This window comes from Melospiza georgiana, chromosome 10, assembly GCF_028018845.1.
Source record: "Melospiza georgiana isolate bMelGeo1 chromosome 10, bMelGeo1.pri, whole genome shotgun sequence".
NCBI lineage: Eukaryota > Metazoa > Chordata > Aves > Passeriformes > Passerellidae > Melospiza > Melospiza georgiana.
In genome coordinates, this window is record NC_080439.1 from 14521731 (window position 1) to 14545834 (window position 24104).

Here is a 24104-nt window from a genome sequence, read left to right on the forward strand (position 1 = left end):
AGAAACAAGGAGATGCTTATCCTGTGCTTAAGAAAAGCAAGACATGAAGGCAGGTGTTTTGGGTGCTGCTTCCCTGGAGGGTCTGTGAAACACATGGGTGTGTGAGTGAGACTCCTTACATCTGCACAGCCCAGTGCAGTTGCTATGGGCACTCTCACGTGGAGTCTTCCAACACCAAGGCAGCTGGGGAAATATGATGGTATGGTGAGAAGTCAGTAGATGGGGCTTTGCAACTGGGAAGTAAAATTCCCAGCTGAAAAATGGGGAGCAGAAGATCTCTCTGCTGTTTTGTTAGAAGTACTTATTACAAAACAAAAGAAAGCCTGAATTACATGCTCAGTAAATGCTCACAGAAACTGCACAAGAAATTTATGTAGCATTCTACCTGTGACAAACGAAAGCATTTCTACAATAACTATACTAATATGATCTTACTGTTAATTCCAGAGATTCCCTTGCAAAAGCACTTTTTAAAATTAGGCATTTTATGTGCCACACCTATGTTTTATCAGCAAAAACAATCACCCTATGATTCAGTATACTTAAGCTTATTTTTTAGGATAACAGTCTTCCTGAACTTCCTAACATACCAACAGTATCCTGTTCTCTCAGGGATGACACAGGAGTTTACATCAAACTGTCAAGCAGTACAGTTTAAACCTTCCTTAGTGTGACTGTCATTTCAGTCTTGGAAATTTACACTCAGAACATTGTTTTCACAATAATAGATAATTTAAATTGGAATAGTCTAGAAAATTTTGTGTTCAAAACAACACTGATAACAAAACCCAGATTTACTTGTTCTTTCTTAAGCATTAAAGTTCTACTTAACACACCACATATATAGCTGCATGGTTCCTGCTTTTTCTCTATGAATGGCTCCAGAACGACTAACATCTTATTAAGGCAGCTGGTAGAAAACATTGCAATATATGCTGAAAAACAAACTAAGACCAAACCCAGTTTCATAAAGTTTCTTAAAGTATTTTAGGTCCTTGCCAAGTTACCAGCCTTTAAAAGCTCAGCAGAATTTCATTGAAATGACAAACATGTATTTTGCAGGACAAAACCAACCATCTCTGAATGAAATATTAGCAATAGGTTCCCGAGAGCATTCATCTGAAATGGTTCAAGTAATTGAAAGACACGTGGGTTGTTTTACATGCAAGCGACACAGCCCTAGCACAGTGGAAACAGGCATCAGAATTATCCTGCAAGAGGATTTTATTTCAACCCAGAAAGAACGCTAAGCGAAGCTCATAAACAAATAGCCGGAGCTCCTAATGACAAAAACAAAGCTCAGGGTGGAGTGTCCTCGCGTACTCTCTCTGCGGTTCGCCCCTGCCCATGCCCCCCAGTTTTATCCTTTATTCCCCCGAACGCGCGGGACTCGCTGCCCGATTGGGGCCGCACGCTCCCGCTCAGCGCCGACCGCGTCCCTTCGGGGATCCCATCAACGCCTTCCGTACTTAGCACACGTAAACGCTTCGCAAAAGAAACATAACGTAAAGCAACATACGCTCAGAAAGTAACAACAATAACAGAACAGAAAGTCTGTCTCTTACACACGCTGCGCACCGCTACCTGTGCGGAGGAGCGCCGAGCCCGCTCACCTGCCGAACGCGCCCTCCCGCCGGCTCCGCTCGCCGCTCGCCCCGGCCCCGCTCGCTCCGGACACGGCAGCACCCGAGAGGCAGCCCCCGGCCCCGCTCTCTGCCCACCTGCCCGCGGCCCGTCCCGCAGCGCCGGCGCCCCGCCAGTCCCGCCGCCACCTGCTGCCGCGGGGCCGGCCCGGGCGGGCGGGGCGGTGCCGGGGGCGGGCCGGGCCGCTCGGGGCCGCTCTCGGCGGGGCTGTCCCACACCTGACTCCCAGGTGCGTCCCGCCTGCGCCGGGACGCGGCGGGCGGAGAGGGAGCTGCACCGGGCGCTCCCTTGGCACCGAGGTTTCCTCCCTACCGCCCCTCCTCGCCCAAGCCACTCTCAACACTGTGGCGCTTCCTTTCGCCCATCCCCTGGAGCCCCCGCCCGTACTCCGCCAGGCGCCCGCTGCGGCCGGGTGGTCCCTCAGTGCTGCTGCCGGACCGGCCGAGGCTCGGCGGGGAGCGCTCGGCCCCTGCTGGGTGTTACCTGTCCGTGCAGCAGAGCCCCGCTGGGGCGGCGAGGTGTCCGCGGGAGCCATCAGGGACCGACCCGGAGCCGCCGCTCCGTGTACAGGGACGAAGCGGTTAAAGCCGCGCAGCGCCGGGGGAGGAGGTTTGGGCCATGCCGGCCGCCGTCCCGCCGTGCCCGCCCCGCTCCGCGCCGCCCGATTCAAAGCGGCGCCATGGCGGAGCAGGGCCTGGGCATGGCCTCCATGATCCCCGCGCTGCGGGAGCTCGCCGGGTAGGACGGGCCCGGCGGCCGCCGTGCAGGGCGTGTGTGTGCGGGGCTGTGCCCCACTGGGGGAGGCGCGCCCGGCGTGTGCGGCGGGGAAGGGGAGAAGGAGGTGTGCGAGGTGTCCTGCGGCGGGGCCAGGCCGTCACCTCGGCCGGTCCCTTCTCCTCCCACCGCCTGCCGGGGCCTGGCCCTCTCCCTCCCGGGGGGCGCTGACAGATCCTGACGGTAGCGGCCTGGGGGCCTCAGAGCCCCGGCCTGAGGCTGAGTGTGCTGTGAGCGCTCACTGAGAGCCTCGTGAGCTGAAATTGCCGGGCTCTGCAGTTTTAATGGCAGCACCAGCCCTGGAGCTTTGCAGTGCAGTAGGCAGCGAGCGGGTATGGAGGTACAATTGTGTACTGAAATTGTGACCCTACGAGCCCTGAGTGCTGAGCGACAGGCCGGTCACTAAAACAAGAAAATTGAAAAAGAACTCCCAACACCTCCCCCCTCACTCCCCCGCAAAACCTCTACACACCACCAAGAAATCAATTTGTATTTATTTTTGAAAACTTCTAGAAGAAAATCAGTGTCTAACATTAAGCTGTTGAGACAGACTTTCAAGTAATTATTTTGTACTTTAAAATTGGTAACATCAAAATATCATTCTTTTTAATTTTAGTGCTAGTCCAGAGGAATACAACACAGTTGTGCAGAAACCAAGACAAATACTGTGCCAGTTCATTGACAGAATTCTTACAGAGGTAGATGTTGGTAAGCATTACATTCCTATAATCTAAAACTGTCTGCTTTATACTTTTAAGTAATTCCTGTCAAAAATAAAAGTTAAGAACCTCTAAAGAAAGCTTTAGTTGAATACAATACCATTTATAACTTAGTTTTTAATAAAGCCAGTGATGAAGTATTTTCCATTGGGATGTGAAGTTCCCTTTGTGAATAAACCATACACACACATCCCCAAGGAAGGAGGGGTGAGTGCTGCAGGGTTGTATGGATACAAATGCTCCCAACAGTGAAAAGCAGGAGTGCCATGGAATGTCACTGTTCAGGAGTAACACAGCTTGCAATTCTTAATATTCACATATGTCTCAGAACTGATATCTTGTCTGAATCTCAGATAGTTTCCTTCTTGTATTAACACTGGATAGGATCCCTGTGGGATCTGGATAAATCTGATATGATTCAAATACCTGTTTCAATGGAGCAGCATCAGATATGTCTGGTGTTTTGTTAAACCTTCTGCTTTAGTAAGCTGAATTTGCCATTTAAAACCTTTCCTGTTCTGGAGGTTTGAAACAATTCTCAACATTGTTTCTCTAGCAAGACTGTAAACCTCGGGAAATGTGAAGTATTTGCTTTTCTTCACTCAACACACAGCTGGATAGAATTTTAACTGAATGCTAATGCATTTGGGATTAATAATATTTAATGAGTAATTTATACTTCATACAGTTTGGAGTCACAAAGAGGGATTATAATATGTACTCAATTACCTTCATAGATTAAAAAATATACTCACAATAAATAATTTGAAAGGTTTAATACCATATCATAGTATTTTTATATATGTTTTAAAAATATTCCTCATAAGGTGTGAACAAAATTTTTGAAGTGGTTTATTGCTATGCTGATTTGAATATTGTCTTATTTTTTTAAAGTTGCCTTGGAACTCATTAAGAAATCAGATTCACAGCCAAGTTCTGTGATGTTGCTTGATTTTATTCAACATATCATGAAATCTTCCCCACTTATGTTTGTAAATGTGGATGGAAATCAGGAGGAAACCAAATGCAGTTGCATTGGTGAGTTTGTTAAAAATGTTATGTTGAAGCTTGGTATTTTGAGGATTTAAATTTGCAGACAGTGGGATCATCCAAAAGAAGAGAAAGGTGAAAAAGGCAGATATGTAAGTTCATCATTATAAATTTATGAGTGAATATGATGATAGACTTTGAATATTGTGAATGGATTAACACTTGTGATAATGGAAGTTTCTCAGGACAGACTTTGACATTATCCATTACCATTGTATAGATACATTATAATATGGTGTGGATGAGATGTGCTGTACCTGTACTCATTGCTTGAGGGTGTTTTTTTAACAGAGGAAAATGTCTGGAAATACCAGTGTAAAATGTGTGTCCTCCATTCCCAACCCCCATATTCTTCACCCTCTTCTCCTCTTTTTTTAATGGGATTTGCTGAGTAAATGTCCCAGTGAAGACTCTGTTTACTGAGCCTACAGTTGTAGCATTTATCTCAAGGAGTTTAAATTTAGTGGTAAGCAATCTGCTCTTAAGGAGGTCCTCAACTGGAGATTTTAATTTTTATCTTAATAATAAAAATTCTCTTTTATTGTCCTAGAATTTAGTAACTGGATCATAACAAGGCTTCTCCGTATTGCTGCAGCTCCAAACTGCAACACATTGCACAAGAACATTTGTGATGTCATCTGCTCTTTACTTTTTCTGTTTAAAATGAAGAGTGGCTCCATTTTTGAAGCACTAACTGAAGACTTGCTACATCTTTTTCAAGACTTAATTATCTTGCATGAAAGAGATGCACAGAAGCATCTCTGGGGAGATGGGCTGGTCTGGCCAGTGACTGTACAGAGATTTTCCAGCAATATGAGTGACAAAGTGGGATATTTAAGACTGGCCCCATTACAGCTGATGGGTATGCCAAATATAGAATATTTGGAAGTTGTATTAATGTCTATTCTGACAAATATTGCTGCAGATATCTTTTTTGTAAGACAGGATATTATTCTCTGGGGGATAGGCTGCTCCCTGTTAGAATATGGCAGTCCAAAAGTTAAAACTTTGGCAATGAAGTTTATAGTGAAGTTAATTCATTTAGGAGGACCTCCAGAACAGCTGGCCAGTGTTTTCTTCTCAGTCTTTTTTGCAATTCTACAATCAACACTTGAAATGGATACTGAGGAATCAGAACTCTTTGGAGAACCACTCTTACTGTTGGTGAGGACATTGCTGCCTTTTGAAGCAGATTCTTACAAAACTATTGAGCCTGTCTACTTGAATATGCTGCTAGAGAAGCTCTGCTCATGGTTTGAAGGGGATGTGTTTAGGTGCCTTCAGTGTGAAAAGCTGAAAACTGCTTTTTGCCACATGCTGCAGTATTTTCTGGAGTTTGTTCCAGCTGGCTATGAATCTGCCTTACAAATAAGAAAGGCCCGTATCAGTACCATATGTAGAATTTTTGTGAATGTGCTTGGAACTCAGGAAGAACAAAAGGTAGGTTTATTTTAAAAACTGAATTTATTGTGTGAATAGGTCATATACAAAATTCTATACCTATGCAAAGAAGAAAATCTAGGAAATGTAATTTTTAGTTGCATGTTTAGGTTGATACTCCTTTTTTCTCAATTGTTTCATGTGTTCGTACAGGTCAGGGTTCTTAAACCTGTTGGATGTAGCTGGACTCCTGTTTTTCACATTATTAAACTGCCCATAAGCTATGCAGGCACAAGTGTCTGTCCATAACCATAATCATAATATGAGATGGAAGTAAGGCCCAGAGTGCACTCATATGAGGGCAGCTTTGCAAGTAATGTGCAGCAGCTTGAGATGCTCTTACTTTCCAACCATTTGCTCTTACTCATGCTTGTTAGGGACAGGTAGAAAAGCTTAAATTAAAATAGAGTCATTGGTTTAGGTTGGCAGGGACCTTTAAAGGCCATCTAGTCCAACTCCCTGCAATAAGCTTCAACTAGAGGAGGGTTCAGAGCCCCACCCAGCCTGACCCTGAGTGTTTCCAGGGATGGGACATCCACCACCTCTCCAGACAGCATGTGTCAGTGTGTCACCACCCTCCTAATAAAAAACTTCTTCCTGACAGTCAACCTAAATAAACCCTGTTTTAGTTAAGAAGCATAACAAGGTTGTTGATAATGAGTTGTTGATATGCTGAGTGCCTCTGTTCCATCCTGCCTGTTTGTTAAACTTTGTGTGTCTGTGTCATGGCTTTGGTAGCAAGGTATTATGGCGGGAACTGGAAACCAGCTGAATAGGCTGCATCCTGTCGGGTAGCACAACAGGAAGCTGCATTGCTCATAAGAGCTTTCATCTTGTAATTAAGTTTTTTTAAAATGAAAGGTTTTAGGAACTTTTTTACCACAATATTTTGCAATTTAATATTTTAAGTCAGAAGCAATAATACCACAACTTAAGGCAGAGCATACATCATGGTACCTCTGTTGTTTGTCCATCCCAGTATCTGGTGAGTCCACTTTATGCAGCATTAAAAACACAAACAGAAGAAATCTTTGAGGAGATCCAGCAGAACCAGCTGGAGAGCTCAGATACTGATGGGTGGAGCAGCAGCAGTGACGAAGTTCCAGAGAAAAGACGGCGACTGAGCCTACCCACAAAACATCCAAAGAAATCTCCTGCACCTTTAATGTATGGCACTTAGTAACTGCTTTTATAGTCATTTGCATATTGAATAATAATGACAACTTCTTGAGGCAGTTTCTTCTTAACAGATTGAAAGAGCTTCTGGGGAAAAAAATCTAAATTATATTTTGAGGGATCAAAATCTACTGGTGATTTTCAAGCCAAACTTTATTAAAGAGGCTGTTTTGAATGGGTCCAATGAAAATGATTTTCATTTTTTCACACTGAAAACAAAGCTGAGAGCATACATAGTGTGACAGGATTGTGTATGGCTGTGGTCTTACACTGGATGTACTTAAAGCAGGTCTAGTTAAGTTGTGCTCAGATGAACAAAACAAGTTCTCTCAGCCTCTGCTTGTGCTGTGCTCCCTGATTATCTTGGACTTGTGCCAGCAGTTGACCTTTTTCTTGTCTTTGGGCACTCAGAATTGGCTTGGGCATGCTGCACTCCAGGTGTGGGCTTGTGATCAGCCTTCACTCTTTGTGTACAGCCCAGGGTGTAGTTGACTTTCTCTAAAACAAGGTCACACTGCTCTAATATTCCACTTTTCCACAAGCCTGCTGGGTCATTTTCTCCAAAGCTGCTCGTTAATTAGCCAGCTCTCAGTCTGTTCTATTGCATCAGGGTTTTTTTGCCAGTTGCAGGACATTTCATACAGACCTTCACAAAGTTCTTGTTGGCCCAACTTTGTAGACAGTTGAAGTTGTGTGAAGAAGCAGCCACTTTTCTCCACAGAGCTGCCTGTCTCCTTGTAGGAGGGAATCAAGTGCACAATTTGCCTGTCATAAATATATGCTGGCTGTTTCCAGTCACCTTCTTGTCCCTTATGCAGGTAGAAATGGGTTCAAGGAAAACTTTTTCCATGATCTTCCTAGGGAGTGAGATTAGGCTGACAGGCCTATAGTTCCTTGGATTCTCTTTTTTTGCCTTTCTCATTGATGGGTGTAACATTTGCCATTTTATGGTTGCCAAGACCTTCCAAGGACTGTAGAGTTACATGTTTATAGCCTTTCAGATAAGTCTGATATGAGTCATACTAAAATTCAGAGTTAGGATCTTTTCCTTCCTAAAAACAAAGCTTCATTTGGTATTTTCCCAATCCTATATAAAATATGGATTAGCTCTGGTTTTGCTATGATTATTTATCTTTTCTGAAATAAAGTGTGTGTTGGAAAATAATTAATATGGTCAAATTACAGACTTAGCCCTGTAAACATGAAACTGAGGAGTGCTCTGTGGAATTCCATCACTAAGAAAGCAGCATCCTTAATATCTGTCCTTGAGGAAGAAGCTCTGCCAGGGGATGTTGTCCAGCCTGTGGAAGGGATCGCTGTGATTCTGCGATTGGCTGCTCTGTGCATCGTTCACTGCTCTCCCCCAGCAGATTCCACCAGGTAAAAGTACCAAGGGGAAAGAAACTGTGGGACCAACAGGTTCTGTAACTCTCGTTACAATTTGTGTAATTTAATGCTTGCCTGTATGTCAGGATCAATATTGGATGGGTCTCTACATTTTGAAGAAGTACATTTCCCATTTCCATACTAAGTTGGCTTACAAGCAGTTAATATTCAATATTGTTTGTTGCATTTGTTGCATTGATGTGATTTCTGTTTTAACAGTAAAGAGTATGGAGTGTCTCATCCATGTAACTCTGATATGTGTAAGAATACTCCAAGCTCCTCAGATTCAATGGTGAATGTACAGTTCAAGTGGATTTCCTCTGATTTTACCACAAGAGTAGTGAAAGTCTGCAGAAACCTGTTAGAGGCTGCTACACAGATTGTTAATCTAGAACAAGTGATTGACAGAATAGTTAAAATCTTCGATGCTTTGCTATATGCTCAAGGTAAGAAACCCTTTAAGATTGTCTTGTATTTTGTAAATTAGGAATTCATCTGACTGTATTAAGTATTTTGGTGAAGGTGCTGATGTTACAAATCTTGTGCTAGTATTCCAGCTCTTTTACAAAAAAGGTTAAGTAACAAAAAAAAATCATCATTTTCTGTTTAGAGACCTTCATTTGCGTTGCTTTATGAACATTGTTTACTTCTCTTTGGCTGTACTTGTATTGATTTTTCTCTGATGAAGAGAGTACATGGGGATAGTGAAAATACATAAAAAAGGAAAAAACTTCAGCAGTTTTCTTTTAAAGGCACACAGAGGCAGCATAATTTGCTGTCATTTTTCCACTCAACAGTTTCAAAGCCTGTGACCAGCTTCAGCAAACATGGCATGTGTGGTACCAAAAATATTGAGTACTTCCAGGTTTTTTAAAAGTAACTGCTAGGATGGAGGACAGACTCAGTTACCAAGACTAAAATGTTATTGTGAGTTCAGCTTACCAGACACCCCGAAGTCCAGCTGAAAATCTTTGCACAAATCCAGAGATTCCAAAGTTATATTAATTCTGCTGCTCATGTGTTACATTCTGTCATCTGTTTAATGAGATTTTTAGGTTCCATGCCTAAAAAGTATGATAACATGGGGGAACAGTGATACTAATCTTTGTTGATAGAAAGAGTAATATTTTGTAACAAATTAAGAACATAAAATGTTTTATAAATGTTTTTTAAATGTTTGTTTTGCTGCTTCTTTCCCCTAGTGAAAATTCCACTGAGTGATCAGATTCTTGATGACTTATGTGGATTGCTGTCTCTGCCCTGGATTTACAGCCATCCTGATGATTCTTCTTTTAAGCCATCTATGTGGGGGTTTGGTCCTCTAGTTTTGAGTCAAAAAACTGCACAGAGTTTCTGTAAGTATGTTAAAGTATATAAAGCCTAATTCCACTTTGGAATGATTATTATTCTAAAGTAAAATTATTTTATTTGCCTTCTTATGATGAGTGATGGTATTAGAAATTTAGGTCAGGTAACTCTTTGCTTTCTTTTTTTTCTCTTTAGCGCCCCAAACTCAGTCACACTGTGTGTTCCTTCTGACTGTCTTCCCAAAAAACATTCATCTGGACTGGAGAAAATCAGTTTATCACTGGGCATTACAAAGTCACCATGAAATAATTCGGGCTACTTGTGTTAAAGGATTCTCTCTCCTGCTTCAACCTGTGCAGTCCTGCAGCGTGATTCCCAGAGCTCTTTTGTATGTATTAATGCAGCTTTTCTGTCTTTGTGCAAGAAGAAAAATGGGCATATAATAAATGGAGCATAAGCACAAAAATAAATGTTCATTTCAAATGAAATTCATTAGATCTTAGTTTCAGAAATCATGAGATATTAACAGGATAGGTGCACATGATGATGTCTGTGTGACAGAATAGTGCTCACTTAGTATGTCAGTATGCAAGTTCCTTTGCTAGCTGAAGACCCTCATTTAAATTAGGAGGGGAAGAGAGATATTTTTGTCAGTAAAATCCATTTTGTGTTTGTCCATATGTCTCTTCAAATCTTTGCAGCTTCTCTGCCCTTTTTATAGATGTCTTGGTGTCTTCTGTCCTTTTGTGTTAGTCTTCAGTTTCTTCTTTAGAGCATGCCAGCCTCACCATGCCCACTGCTGCTGCAAACATTTAACAGAACGTGAGGGTGATCTGAAAAGGACAGAGATGATTTAGTGAGACAGATCCTTAAGCTGTCCTGATAGTACTGCCAGTGTAGTTAGAGAACTCAGACAATGTAGAAAAACAAACTTCTAGGTAAATGACCTATTAAAACAATTTCATTTTTGTTTCCATTTCAGAAATCAAATCAGAGATGAGTCTGAGCTAGTCAAGGAGGCCTGTGCTGCTATAGTTGGGAAGTTATCTTGTTGTCTTTCTGGTCCATTCCATATACAACCTTCTTTAGCAGACTCTGCTGTTAAGGATGTTACTTATGATATTTTGTGTAGCAGCCTTACTGTGACTTCTGCTCATGGAAAAACCTCTTCTGTGCAAGCCTGTGTTTTCAAGCCCTTTTTCATTCTACTTGAGAGCAAAGCACCCAGTTCAGTAAAGCTAGGTATGTGGCTTTACCTTTAGTAACACTTTACACTTCCATCTGAGGTACTAAGTCATTATATCTGTACCTTTCTCCATTCCTTTTATTCTGTGTTGGGTTTTTAATAGTTTTATTGATGATTGAAGTGTTGTGTTTCAATTGATATCAGTGCTGATATTTAATGTTGCCAGTGATGTTCTTTTTAAGCTGCCTTGGCTTAAATTTGGTCTATGGCTATATCTAAAAGTGTAATACATGATAAAATCTGAATTTTAAATCTCTTCTCTGATTTCACAGTATTTATTCTTTAAAAGTTAAGTGTGCTTTATGGTTTGTTTGCCTCACCTTTTTGTGCACTTCAGTGGATTTTGAAAAACTATTAAAAGCATGTTTTTCTTCCCTCCTCCAATCCAGCATTTATAGAAAACATACCTCATCTTTGCAAACACCTGGATTTTAATAATGATGAGTCCAGTGTGAAGACTCTTGTTGGGTCTTTATTAAATCTAATGGAAGATCCAGACAAAGATGTAAGAGTGGCTTTCAGTAACTGCATAAAGAACATACTAGAATCCTTAGACTCTGAAGAAGGATTCATAAAAGAGGTGAATTCATGTTTATTTTTGGGTTTTGTTCCTAACTTACTATGGGTTTTGTTTCACTAGTGTCAAACACTAACATTTACGTGCTTTTGTTCTCCTGTGTGTCAGCTGTTTGTTTCAAGGATGAAAGAAGCCTACACAAATGCCAAAATGTCAAGAAATAATGAGCTTAAAGACACCTTGATTCTCACAACAGGAGATATTGGAAGGTATTTTGATAGTATCTTGAAAATTGCCAAGTTGTGTCAGTTTGTGATACAAAGTGCCCTTTCTTTAAGTGTAAGATTACTTTTTTTGAAGTCACCCTTTTCCCAGGCCATTGCAACTGTACAGAGCTGTTGATTCCTGTGGAACATTTTCTCATTTTCTCATTTTCTTCTGCCCTGTCACAGGAACTACAGCTAAGCCATGCAGACACAAGCATGACTCATTTTGCATGATGGCAATTGCATGTTCTTAAGTCATTTTATTAATGCAACAATTCAGGTTTACTTTTTAATCCTTTTTCTTCTGCTTACTTTGTAAGGGCATCCAAAGGAGAATTGGTGCCATTTGCCCTCCTGCATTTGCTGCACTGTTTGTTGTCCAAGTCGCCTTCAGTGGCCGGAGCAGCGTACACAGAGATCCGGGCCCTGGCAGCAGCCAAGGCCATAAAGCTGCAGGCTTTCTTCAGTCAGTACAAGAAGCCAATCTGTCAGGTAAAAAGAGTGTGGTTTAGAAAGTGCATGCCTTTGGGTTCTTTGTATATATTTTGAAAATGGAATTCAAGGTCAAAATTGCAGTATTTCTCAAGATGAAATTTCATAGGACAAGAAAGAAATTATTTTAAGGAAAAGGCCCTACCAACATTCAGGAAGGAATGGGAAATCTTTGATTTTGTTGTGATCTCCCCTCAATAGTGTTGCTTCTCTGGTTTATTCCCTAGATGCTTCATTCTGAAACAGAGGCTCTTGCATTCTGTAGTACTATTGCTGCAAGACAATGTGGTTTAAAATTGGAATTGAAGTCAGCATTGCACAGGCATAATTCTGTGCCATGATTGATTTAGGGTTTTTGTTCTATCCATTATCTAACGACAACAAGTTCTGTTTAAAAAGAAAATTGTCAAAGCAGACTTTTCTAACTTTGAATATTTTTTAGTAGTGCAATATTGGAATCCAGAGTTGCAAAACTGAATGTAATTAATAAGTGGATTATAATCCTGTTCTGTTGCAAAGTCATAATCATAGATCTATGTGCAATAAATGAGAGGGAAAAATGATGCATGGAAAGACCAGTGAAACTTTTGTGTTTAGTTTTAGGGAGTGAACAAGGGGCAAATAATACTAAATACCTCATTCTTCATGCTTAGTTTCTAGTGGAATCCCTGCACTCCAGCCAGATGGTGGTGTTGAGTGCTCCATGCCAGGGCAATGAGCTGCAGAAAGAAACAGCTGCTCACCAGAGAGAAATGGCTCTGGACATGTTATCTGAGATTGCCAGTGTATTTGATTTTCCAGATCTAAATCGCTTTCTCTCAGTAAGTTGGTCATTCCTTTTGGTATTTTGTGCTTGTGCTTGTGAAGTTCAATTTTAATCCACACTTTCTCTTGGGAATGCTGCAAGTGAGACAGCAAATGCAGAAGAACAGTTTTATCAAGGGGTTAGGAGGGATGAATACAGTGCCAATTCAAGTATGGTGGATAAGGAGCTAAAGTTTAAAATGCTCATTAAGCATATTAATGATTTAGTGCACTTGGAGGCATCCTTTGTAAGGTGTGATTTTGCATGGTGTCAGCTTTCTTATTTCAAAAGATGAAAACTACCTTTTTTACTTCTTTTGGGGTTTTTTATGATTCTTTTGTGGAGAATCTGGATTGACACAAAAAATGCTAGCTCAGTTTTTGTTTACAAGTTTCTTTGTATGGATTATATGAAGCAGCTCCTGAAGTAATTAGTTCTATCTGCATTTTTGTAAGGTATATGCATTTTATGAAAGTTTTTCTCTGTTCATACCTGTGGTGATAATTACGAGCAGACACATGTTGTGGTACTGACCCAAATGGAGCTTAGCCTAACCCTGGGGTTGTGGAGGGTTTGTTTGTTTGGTTCTTACATTAACTGTAGTTCTTCATTTACCAGCGGACCCTGCAAGTTTTGCTTCCTGACCTTGCAGCCAAGGCCAGTCCTGCAGCCTCCACACTTATCAGAACTATAGCAAAGCAATTGAATGTGAACAGAAGAGAGATTTTAATCAATAACTTCAAATACATCTTCTCTCATTTGGTCTGTTCCTGCACTAAGGATGAGCTGGAGCGGGCACTGCACTACCTCAAGGTAAATTAGCATTTGCTCTGCTACACCTGCAGATTAGGAGCAACAGCTGATGCATAGTGAGCTTTCTGCTGTATTTAAATTAAGGTATTGCAAAGCAGAGGTTGGGAAATTGCATATGCAGAAATTTTGTTTTTATTGTTTATAATCACTTCCATTAGCTCTGAGGAATGTTTCTAAGATATTTTATGAATTTAGCAAATTCTAAAAGCTCGGTTTGTCTAACATTGAGCTGTTTGAAAGCTTTGACTTCTATAACAAACCAACCAGCCCACTGGCTCCTGTCTCTCAGTGCTCTAATTACATTGTGATGAAATGAAATGATATCTCTTTGTGTTGAGTGCAGAATGAGACTGAGATAGAGCTGGGCAGCTTGCTGAGGCAGGACTACCAGGGCCTGCATAACGAGTTGCTGCTGCGGATCGGGGAGCACTACCAGCAAGTCTTCAATGGTCTGTCCATACTGGCTTCATTTGCCTCCCAGGATGATCCCTATCAGGGACCTAGGGAAATAACCTCACCAGAACAAATGGTAAGGACATCAAAATATTCATGCTCAGTTTTTTCAGTAATTTCTTTTTGGCCATTGTGAGAGTGTAGACAATTTGCCATTCTCTAAACAGCACTTACTTCAGGGGAAAAGTGGAAGAAAGGCTGAGATTTCCTATGAAGTGTTTTTGTAACAGAGAGATCCATACCAAGTATGCATAAAACCAAATCAAAACAAAAAGTGCCTGAACAAACCAACAACACACATGTAAATCCTAACATCTTACAAAATAGCAAGACCCACAGCCTAATAGGGATGTCTGTCAATAACACTGATATTTCTTAAGTAGCTACGTAGTTGGGATTCTTCTCATATGTATTTCAGAATTTGCATTTCATACCTGCATTTTAATTTCTTAGGCTTTGAAATGTGTTAATTGTTTGAGGTTTTAACTTATTGTAATTATTTGGGGTTTTAACTTTTTTTTTTTCCTCTCCATAGGCTGATTATCTGCAACCTAAATTGCTTGGTATCTTGGCTTTTTTTAACATGCAGTTACTGAGTTCCAGTGTTGGCATTGAGGATAAAAAAATGGTGTGTAAACTTAATTCTGAATATTAAAACAAAAATAAGCAAGCACTGTTATAATATTCCAGATTTACTTGTGTGATCATGCAACTGTCAAGGGAGTCTCAAAGATACTAGGGTCCCAAAATGATTCCTTAAAACTGGTGGTCTCACTGAGGGTAGGACTTCTGTGTAAGCTTAAAAGTTCTTGATTTCTTTAATGTTCAGGTAGATAATGATCAGATAATAATGGCAGATACATATTTCAGTCAGACATGGTGTATGCAAGGATCAATCAACCAGGAATTGTGGGGAGAAATCCAAGTGTATTATTTTTAGTGTGTGAAACAAACACCAGTGGGAGGATGAGGGAATGTGGGAGAAACTGGAATTACTGCATGGGGTTATATAAGGACACCAAAGGGTAAAGTAAAAAGATGGAAATCCAAGAGATTAGTTTTGGTTCCCACAGAACAGCTCCTTTAAGCTTTTCAGTAGAGTGCATTTAGAGAAATTAGAGCTCACAGCTTGAGACAAAGTGAAAATTCTACTGAAGCAGTGCTTCCAACCACAAGACTGGCCTTTTAGCCTCTTCACAGAGTGACTGTAGATGATTTCTACAGGAAGTTTTCAATGCTAGAATGTACATAACCTTTGCTTTGACAGACTGCATTTTCTCTGGTGTTTTTTTGATTTTCAGATATTCATGTTAAAATGTTCTCATTTTAATAGCCCCTTTTCTGCATGCTTTCTGAATTTCCTAATTTGTACAGCACTTTTTTTGCTGCATCTGCTATTGTTTCTATCTTCTGTTTTTGTTCTTGGTGAGTTTCCCCTTGCATGACCTTTTCTCAAGCTCAGGTTTATTCTGTGTTACTGATCTGCCATGCTGGACATTTTACTACCTTGTTTGGTGTAGTGTTACTGTGACTGAAATATCTTCTGCATCTCAGTATTTCTCTTCTGTCTTTCATTGACAACTGAGCCATTACCTGTTCTCTGATGCTTGCCAGTCACTTCTGTGAGCAGTTGTATGTCAACTCTGTTGGGGTTTTCTTGGTTTGATTTTTCTTTTAAATGCAAATTTGTTTATTTCCTCTGTATTTCCTAAGGCTTCTCTTTTCAGCTTGGGATATATAGCTAATCATGTCTTATAATAGACATCTGTTATCATTAACTCCTTGGTGTCTGCAGTTCTTCCATCATGATCTGTCAACAGCCTAGATAATGTAGGGTTTTGTTACAATCTTGTCATTAGAGATTCATCCCTTTTTTTTTCTAAACCCAAGTTCTTTATTAAAACATCAAACTAATTTTGATATCTTAGAGTATGATTTCTTAAGCAAGGCTAGCCTGATTTTAATAGAAAATATAATTCCTACATGTTTTCCTGAGTATCTAATACATTAAAATGATTTTCATCTGTCTAGGCTTTAAACAGCCTGAGGTCTTTAATGACACTCATGGGTCCCAAGCACATCAGTTCTGTCAGAGTGAAGATGATGACCACGCTGAGAACAGCTCTGAGATACAAGGATGACTTCCCAGAACTGTGCTGCAGGTGAGCTGATGGTGTACCCAAACAGTGACATCCCTGCTATTTCTGTCCTTTGATGCACTGTGTTGTTTTGTTCTGGACAGGAATCTAAACCACAGTGCTGAAATAGCTTAAAGTGCTTCTCACGACTCACCTGAAATATTTCCTGCAGAGGAGAATCATTGATTATATTTTTTTGTTGCCTTTTCTTGTTCAGAGCCTGGGATTGCTTTGTTCGAAGTCTGGACCATTCCTACCTTGGCTCCTTGCTCAGCCAGGTGATAGTGGTGCTATTGCCCCTCATACATATCCAACCCAAGGAAACCACAGCAATATTCCACTTCCTCATAGTGGAGAACAGGTACTGCACAAGATATTTCCAGTTAGATGGTTTAAATCCTTGAACAGGAATGGGGATAACCCTAAATTCAAGTCATCCAGCACTGAGACCAGAAAATGTATTTTTTTACTAAATAGTTGCTGTTCTATAAAATTGCCCCTTCTCTAAATTGTGTTGAGGTCTTGAAATGTAACAAGCCTCATCTGAAAAGGGGTTTTTATATTGTCCTTATAAATATATATGATGCTGTGGCCAAGTTACAGTCCATTCAGACACTGAAGCCTGCCAGGTGTTCTTCAGTGTGTTTATTGTGCTGATATGGAAAATTACTTCCCTCTGCAGAATAATGATGATTGCTAACATTTGCTCTAAGCTAAAGAGAAGTGTACAGAATTGGAAATGGGGAGGAAATTAGTTCTTTGTTTTCTTCAATAATTAGATGTATAATTATGAAGTGCACAGATTATTATGTTGAGTAAAGTTTCATACATTCCATTCAAATGGTCAGACCAACTGAAAATAAAATCAAAATACTTTAATTCTCATGCTTAACCTTTTTGAAGATAAGGTTGAGTCATAATTCTTTTTCATCTTACATTTTGTAACATAAAAGGGTTGTTTTAGGAATGTTGCTACTTAATAGCTTGATTACTTTTGATGGGTTTTCATTTTTCTTGCATTGTATCATATCAACAGTTTTCACAATAAAAGGTAGCAATAGGAATAATAAGGCTCTTGTACAAGGCCATAGTAGCAATATTGAAAGAGATTTCTTCATTGCTTTATTTGGATGGGGGTTTTTGGATTCAACTAATGTTTGCTGTATTCTTTGCAATATTTTTTTAATAACTATTAGGGATGCAGTACGAGACTTTCTGCATGAAATATATTTTCTACCTGACCTTCCTGAACTAAAAGAAGTTCAGGTTGTCCTTCAGGAATACAGAAAGGTACAGCTTCTTTTATTTATTTGCTTGGCTTTACTGCATAAAATGAATTCATGGCAACTGAGGAAAACATGTGAAATGTATTGTTATGTGGAAATATATTTATCTGCCTGTGATACAGAAAATTGGTTTTAGGTATCACAAAAAGCATGTTTGAAGCATGTTCTGATTCTGGTTAAGGAATATGTTCAACATTCCTGTTTCTGTAGTGTCTCCTGAACCCAGACTTTTCTTCTCTTTTGTGACAGATTTTAGAATGAGAAGTCAACAGTTTTAGCTTTGGCCATGTTATCTTTACAGGGAGCAAAGTTTGTCTCTTCTTAGGAGTACTCTGTGGTCCATTTCATTTGCTTGTCCTCAGAATGATTAGGAAATAGATGGGAAGTAGCAATTATTTTTGGGAGTGATGCAACAAAAGTAGAAATAATTTAATTCTAGACAGACTTTAAGCAAAGCATTTTCTTATGATTTTATACTTTTATTTACACCATCATTATGTTCACCCAAAAGTAAAATATAGCAGCTTTTTGAGTAAAACATTTTTAGAAATAGGCAAGAAGACAATGGTATATAGATATAGGTGAGAATGTAAGCAAAAAGGCAGTTGTTTCCATGTATTCTTGCTTGTGTTCTCGGAGATGCTGTTCAGCCATATTCCTGTTATACTTTCAGTCATATTCCTGTTATAGTTAACTTGAACTTCTTATATCCTGCTCAGGAATCCTCCAAAAGCACAGACCTGCAGACAGCCCTGCAGCTGTCCATGAGAGCTATTCAGCATGAGAATGTGGATGTTCGGATTCATGCACTAACCAGCCTGAAAGAAACACTGTATAGAAACCAGGTATAGAAAACCTCCTTCAGCAGAACTAAAAATAAATCACATTAGCATCTGGACCAAAAGTCTAGAACTCCTAGTTGTGTTCACTTGAGCTGGGTTATTATCCTTAGTTTATTAAGCTGTTTCTTCATATAATGGGGAAAATGGATTCTTTTTCATGACACCACTTTGTAGGTGGACGTGCAAATCTTTCAAATCGCTGTGATGCTGATTTAGCAAGGCTAGTGTACTATTTTTTTTTTCAACTCTGAGGAAAGATGTATCTAAGAAGTCCATTTCAGCAATTTGTTGTGTGGGCTCATTGTCTATTTAGGGCATGTATGGTTTTTGCATCAGAAGCCTCATGCATAAAAGCAAGTGTGTGTATGTGTGTAATATATGAAAGAATTAAGATGTGCTTGGAACACCTTAGACCTTTTTTTTTCTCTTCCTTCTTTGTCTTCCACCCTCAAAATTTTGAATCCATTGATCATATTCAAAAGCATTTTATAGCTATGTACAAGCTGAAAACATTGCTTTACAGTTCTGTGTGGTTATTAGCCCAAAGGGTGAATGTGACCCATTAGAAAAAGTAATAAATCTGTACCCTTAGTAGTTATAAGATTGTGGGACACTTTTTAGCCAGAAATTAAAAAAAAAAGCCCAGCTAAAAGAACAAACAATCATTGTGTGTACTCCTGGCCAACCAATAATTCTTGCAGCTCAGATCAGCAAAATCCTACTGTGTCTTGCTGAGTTAGAGGTCTAGCAAAATAATTGAGGCAAATCAAACTTAATTAGTTCCACAGCTTGTGAAACTATTTGCTCTGTTATGTTGGCTGTGGTTTCAGTTTTCATTAAGCATAACAACGACAAACATCTTGATTTTTTTCTGTATTTGGACTAAATGTGAAACTAAGGAATAAAAGCTGGGTCAAAGCAAAAAAAGAAAGGACACCCAATTAAAATTATGGACATTGATCAAAGGACTTGAAACCCTGGGCTTTGTAGGACTTGAGAGTGATGAAATGTCCAAGAAATGGCAAATAATAAGAATAGAAATGGATAGAAATGGCAGGAAACCCAGGAGGTATCACAACAGTTGCATGAGAGAAGTTGGGAGGAAGTATTGGAAAACATGAGAAGAGGGATAAGTAAGTGAAAAATATAGATAATGTAGAAAAGAAAAAATGGTACTTGGTAAGACAAATTAAAAAAATGAAGTTAGCAGAGAGGTGTATGATAATGAAATACAATATTTGCCATGACAGCATTAACTGAGGCCCAAATTCCTCACACATTTATTTAGTCCTTCCTAAGGTGAGAAGCAGATGAGTGCAATTGGACTGTAGTTACAAGCTGAACTTGTGGCCAAATGAAATTGGAAGTGAGTTACAGGTTGAAGATTTCTGAGATTATTTACAAATATGGTTGTAGAATGGCTCATCTTTATTATTCATCTTCCCAGGAAAAGCTGATCAAGTATGTCACAGACAGTGAAACTGTGGAGCCAGTCATCTCCCAGCTGGTGACAGTGCTTCTCATTGGCTGCCAGGATGCAAATTCCCAGGCACGACTGCTCTGTGGAGAATGTTTGGGTGAACTGGGAGCTATAGATCCTGGCAGGCTCGATTTTTCAACAAGTGAAACTCAAGGAAAACACTTCACTTTTGTGGTAAGAAGCATTGCAGTAGTGGTTTGTTTAGCATTAGGAGTCTTCCAAAAGTCCTTGGGAGGAGGGAACCTCTTTTCTCTAGGCCCTTTGAAAATCTGGACTTGCTGTCTCACCTAAAACAGTTTAGAGTTACACTTCCAAGTGGTTATTTAGAGATACAGCTATTACTCTGTATTAGTAAAACTGGCATTCTGTTTGTGATTAAGGCTGGAGTGGAAGATCCAAATTTTGCCTATGGATTGTTAATGGAACTGACCAGAGCTTTCCTTGCTTATGCTGACAATGTTCGTGCTCAGGATTCTGCAGCATATGCAATCCAGGTAAGATCTGTGGTTAGATCCTACTTTTATTTCACAGATTATTTTCTGTAACATTGAACTTAGAACTGTGCAATACAATTTTTCATTTTTAAGTATTTGAAACTTCATCCTGTAACAGGTTTAAATTAGAAAGTACACTTAGTATTCTGGGTTAGTCCTCAGATAAGATAGATGAGTTTGTTTTTATGTCACAATATTATAGGAGACATCTGATGTTTTAGAGGTAACTGGCAGTCCATACACAGGGATTAAGGACTAATCCTGAGAGTGGCTTAGAATTAGTTCAGGTTGCATAGGCAGAAATGAAAAGCAGACTGTTTCTTAGGAATTCTCTGTTTCTGCTTACACTTTTAAGAAGCAAGTGAAAAGGAACCTACCCTTATTTTCAGGCTCTAGTCTTTTGTGCTGGTTTTATTTAGCAGATGAAGGTTTTTGCTTTTTCATTCTTGCTGTTTTTGGTGTTTAATATCTTTATGAAAACTTCAGGATAGTTCTTTAGTCCAGGAGAAAATAGGTGGTCCTATGTAGTCAGCAGGTAAGAGTTTTATTAGCATATGCACAAGATTGTGCACTTCCTGCACAAGGAGGAATCAGACTAAATTCTAGTCCTGGTTTATTGGCAGATGTGAAGAATACAAGATAATGTGGTCCAAACACCAACTGGAGAATCTAGGGAATCCATAGTTGAAATCAAAACTTGCCTAGTAACAGAGGATTAACAGTGTTGGATAACAGTTTTGCAGTTATGATTGCTGAATTAAGCATACCATAACTTGTCTCTCATTACTTATCACAGACTCATTCAGGTTGGAAAGATCATGTCATGTACATGGGGTTTTGGGTGTATGCACAGGGTTTTGTACTGTGGTCATGAAAATCCTCAGTGCTAACTTGGTGATGCAAACCATCTTTTTCAGGAGTTACTGTCCATCTATGACTGTAGAGAGACAAACACTGACTGCCCTGGCTCCAGGCTTTGGAGGAGGTTTCCTGAGCATGTGCAGGAGATCTTGGAACCTCACTTAAACACAAGGTATATGACAGCTAAAGGAATGGCTTTTCTTAACACATCTGTTGGGTTTTTTCTCCAGGATAGTGTTAACCATATATGGTTTTGTGACTCTCACTCTTCATGTATGAGTGACTCTCACTCTTTTGTGTATGTGTATACACAAAATTGGAATAAGGTCTTTCTACTAAAAGCTGAATTATTACTTACTTGAATGTAATTCTCTCTAAATCAAACAAGCAAAACTTGGAGCTCATACTTTGCCCATGTTTGCCTGTTTGTCCTGAGAGCAGTGACTTACATGATGTTTTGAAGCTTTTGTTTTTCTTTCCCCTCTACTCAAATCTACTAGCATCCTATTAGTCCTACCTTCTACAGAAGTAGGAGGAGTTCAGTGAGTTTTAATTGGACTTTTTCTTCACATTCATTTTGTTGAAGTAATGATAAACTTCAAATTATGTTGCTGTCTCAACTAGAAATAATCAATGTTTCCCCTTCTATTTCCTCATGAAGACAGTCATGCTCACCTGTGATAAGCTTTACCTTTTTAGAAAACAGATTTTCTCAGCTTTCATGTATGCTCTGGGTTTTTCCTGTCAAGAACTCAGATGTTTATCAAACTTCATTTCTTAAAACTGATTATGAATAGCACTTTAAAATATACTTACAAACAACCTATCAAGTTATGAGAATTTTTATTTCATATTTCATTTTAAGGAGCTCTAGAATAAAAGATGTTGACTACTGAAAGTGGGGGTTTTAATTCTACTTTTGAAGAGTCAGAAGACAGGACTTCATATTGCTCCAGTGAGGGAATTTCATAACTAACAATGTGCTATTGTTTACTGTATTACATGAAAAGTTAGTTTTATTAAATGAATATTTCAAAATTACAGGTACAAGAGTTATCAGAAGGCTGTAAACTGGTCTAAGGTGAAGAAGCCAATTTACTTAAGCAAATTAGGTGATAATTTTGCAGAATGGTCAGCAACTTGGGCAGGTTATCTTATAACAAAGGTAAGAAAAGAAATCTTTCTGTAGACTCTTTGCAAGACAGTTCTTGAACCTCATTTCAGTTTCTGCAGGTCAGGGGTGGATGGGAGAATATGGGTGCTGGCTGCAGGCCTCTTACAGGACTTTGCTGCTTCTACAGCAGGGTACTGCACTCCCCCTTCCCCAGCACTGCTTCCTGCCAAGGCTTCACAGGCAGTAGCAAAGCTAAAAATCATGGAAACTTGTCTTTGACCAGACACTCTTGTGAAACTGAGGGCACTGAAAAATTCTTGTGAGATGTTTCTGAAATATTTCTGGATTTATCTTCTCAGTTTTGGAAAGATTTCCCTGTAGCTCCACAGTCTTAGCATATAAAATGTACTTGTATCTTCTTTTTCTTTTCACTTTCCAATATCTAAGTGACCCACTGAAAATGTCACTTCCAAATCAGCCACTGTAAGAAGTGAATTGAATTGCAATACCTCAGTAACTGCACTGTCCTCTTTCAGACAGAGTAGAATTGAATGTCTTCATAATATCCTACTTTCTGCAGGCTTTTAATTGCGGAAGAGAGGCTGAGTGTGGTGGCAGACTCTCAGCCTTAAGGTTGTTTCTACAGCCAGTGCAAGTTCTCAATGGTGTAAAACCCATGGAGAAGTGGAAATTTAAGCAGTGCTTGCCTGTCTTTGGCTGTCAGCAGTTGCTACATGTAATAGCAGCTGCCATCTGGTATTTGTATTGCAGATTTAAGTCCAATGAACCTTCTGTAGAAGACAGGTATCTTAAAATTATTTAATGGACTGGAATTTGTGTTCATCAACCAAAGGAAACCTATTGATTGTTCATGTATTTGCACTTTTGTAATGATGCTTTTCCTGGATATAATATTTTTTCTATAGGTGCGACATGATCTTGCCAGAAAAGTCTTTGATTGCTGCAGCATTATGATGAAAAATGACTACAAAGTGACAATTTATCTGCTTCCACACATCCTTGTCTATGTTTTGTTGGGATGCAGTCAAGAGGATCAACAAGAGGTGAGATGTGTAAAGATGGTAGTGTTTTTCACAGGAATGGTCAGCAGCTGTTCTTCATGAGAGCTGCTCAGCTCTGTAGGCCTACATGAATAAATTGTTCAGGTGTTAAACTCCTTTTTGTGTATTAATAATAGAAATAATAATATAAATTTTCTGACAGGGTTTTGAATATCCTCATACAAGTTCATGTTGGGACTGCTTTTTGGCAGATTTCCATCAGTTGGGCCTGGGATGAGATATTATGTGTTTGATCATGACTGCAGTAACAGCAGCAGCTGGAGTGGTACAAAGAGGAAGTGTGCAACACAAACAGCCAGTAAACTGAACTTTTATAATTCCAAGAATTCACACTCATAATTTTTTCCTCTCCTCTGCATACAATTATAGTTTCAGTGGATAAACTATTCAGCTGCCACATTCATGGGGAGCAGAATCTGTAGATGTGTTGTAGCAAAGCTGGGGTAGAGGAGAAGTCATCCTGCTTCCCTTTAGTTTGCCTGAGCTGTCAGTGCATGTGCCCAAGTGCTGCCATTTGTACTGGGAGCAGCACAGGTATGTACAGAGAGATGCAAGTCTGCAAGGACTCTTTGTAAGCATGTCCTGGGTGAAATGAAGGGATTAGAAGATACTGAAAAGTATAACTTACATTCCATTAATTTGAAATTTCACAGCTAAAATATTTGTGTTTAAATATTGTGGGTGTGTAGAGGCGTGTGATGATTTTTCCTCTGTGAGC

At 39.6% G+C, this 24104-nt stretch overlaps 2 protein-coding genes across 3 annotated transcripts in view; one reads left to right on the top strand and one right to left on the bottom strand.

The window, feature by feature from the left end:
- PLS1 (plastin 1) overlaps positions 1-2203 on the bottom strand; it is a 41914-nt gene extending 39711 nt beyond the window's left edge. The window contains exon 1 of one of the 2 annotated variants that reach the window (XM_058031078.1): positions 2128-2203. The gene's annotated coding sequence lies outside the window, so the exon portion shown is untranslated. Of the gene's footprint in view, positions 1-1613; positions 1660-2127 lie in introns of those variants that run through there. The other variant, XM_058031079.1, reaches the window with a different exon arrangement.
- Positions 2204-2317: 114 nt separating this feature from the next.
- ATR (ATR serine/threonine kinase) overlaps positions 2318-24104 on the top strand; it is a 38834-nt gene continuing 17047 nt past the window's right edge. The window contains exons 1-26 of the mRNA XM_058030975.1: positions 2318-2382; positions 3035-3126; positions 4032-4175; positions 4738-5627; positions 6607-6794; positions 7989-8183; positions 8409-8635; positions 9392-9544; positions 9693-9885; positions 10480-10739; positions 11133-11323; positions 11429-11529; positions 11847-12018; positions 12672-12839; positions 13442-13636; positions 13980-14165; positions 14625-14717; positions 16121-16251; positions 16445-16588; positions 17424-17517; positions 18233-18358; positions 19803-20009; positions 20216-20329; positions 21247-21362; positions 22235-22355; positions 23231-23368. Coding sequence (XP_057886958.1) covers positions 2324-2382; positions 3035-3126; positions 4032-4175; positions 4738-5627; positions 6607-6794; positions 7989-8183; positions 8409-8635; positions 9392-9544; positions 9693-9885; positions 10480-10739; positions 11133-11323; positions 11429-11529; positions 11847-12018; positions 12672-12839; positions 13442-13636; positions 13980-14165; positions 14625-14717; positions 16121-16251; positions 16445-16588; positions 17424-17517; positions 18233-18358; positions 19803-20009; positions 20216-20329; positions 21247-21362; positions 22235-22355; positions 23231-23368 — 4698 coding nt within the window. The 5' untranslated portion in view covers positions 2318-2323. The remainder of the gene's footprint in view (positions 2383-3034; positions 3127-4031; positions 4176-4737; positions 5628-6606; positions 6795-7988; positions 8184-8408; positions 8636-9391; positions 9545-9692; positions 9886-10479; positions 10740-11132; positions 11324-11428; positions 11530-11846; positions 12019-12671; positions 12840-13441; positions 13637-13979; positions 14166-14624; positions 14718-16120; positions 16252-16444; positions 16589-17423; positions 17518-18232; positions 18359-19802; positions 20010-20215; positions 20330-21246; positions 21363-22234; positions 22356-23230; positions 23369-24104) is intronic.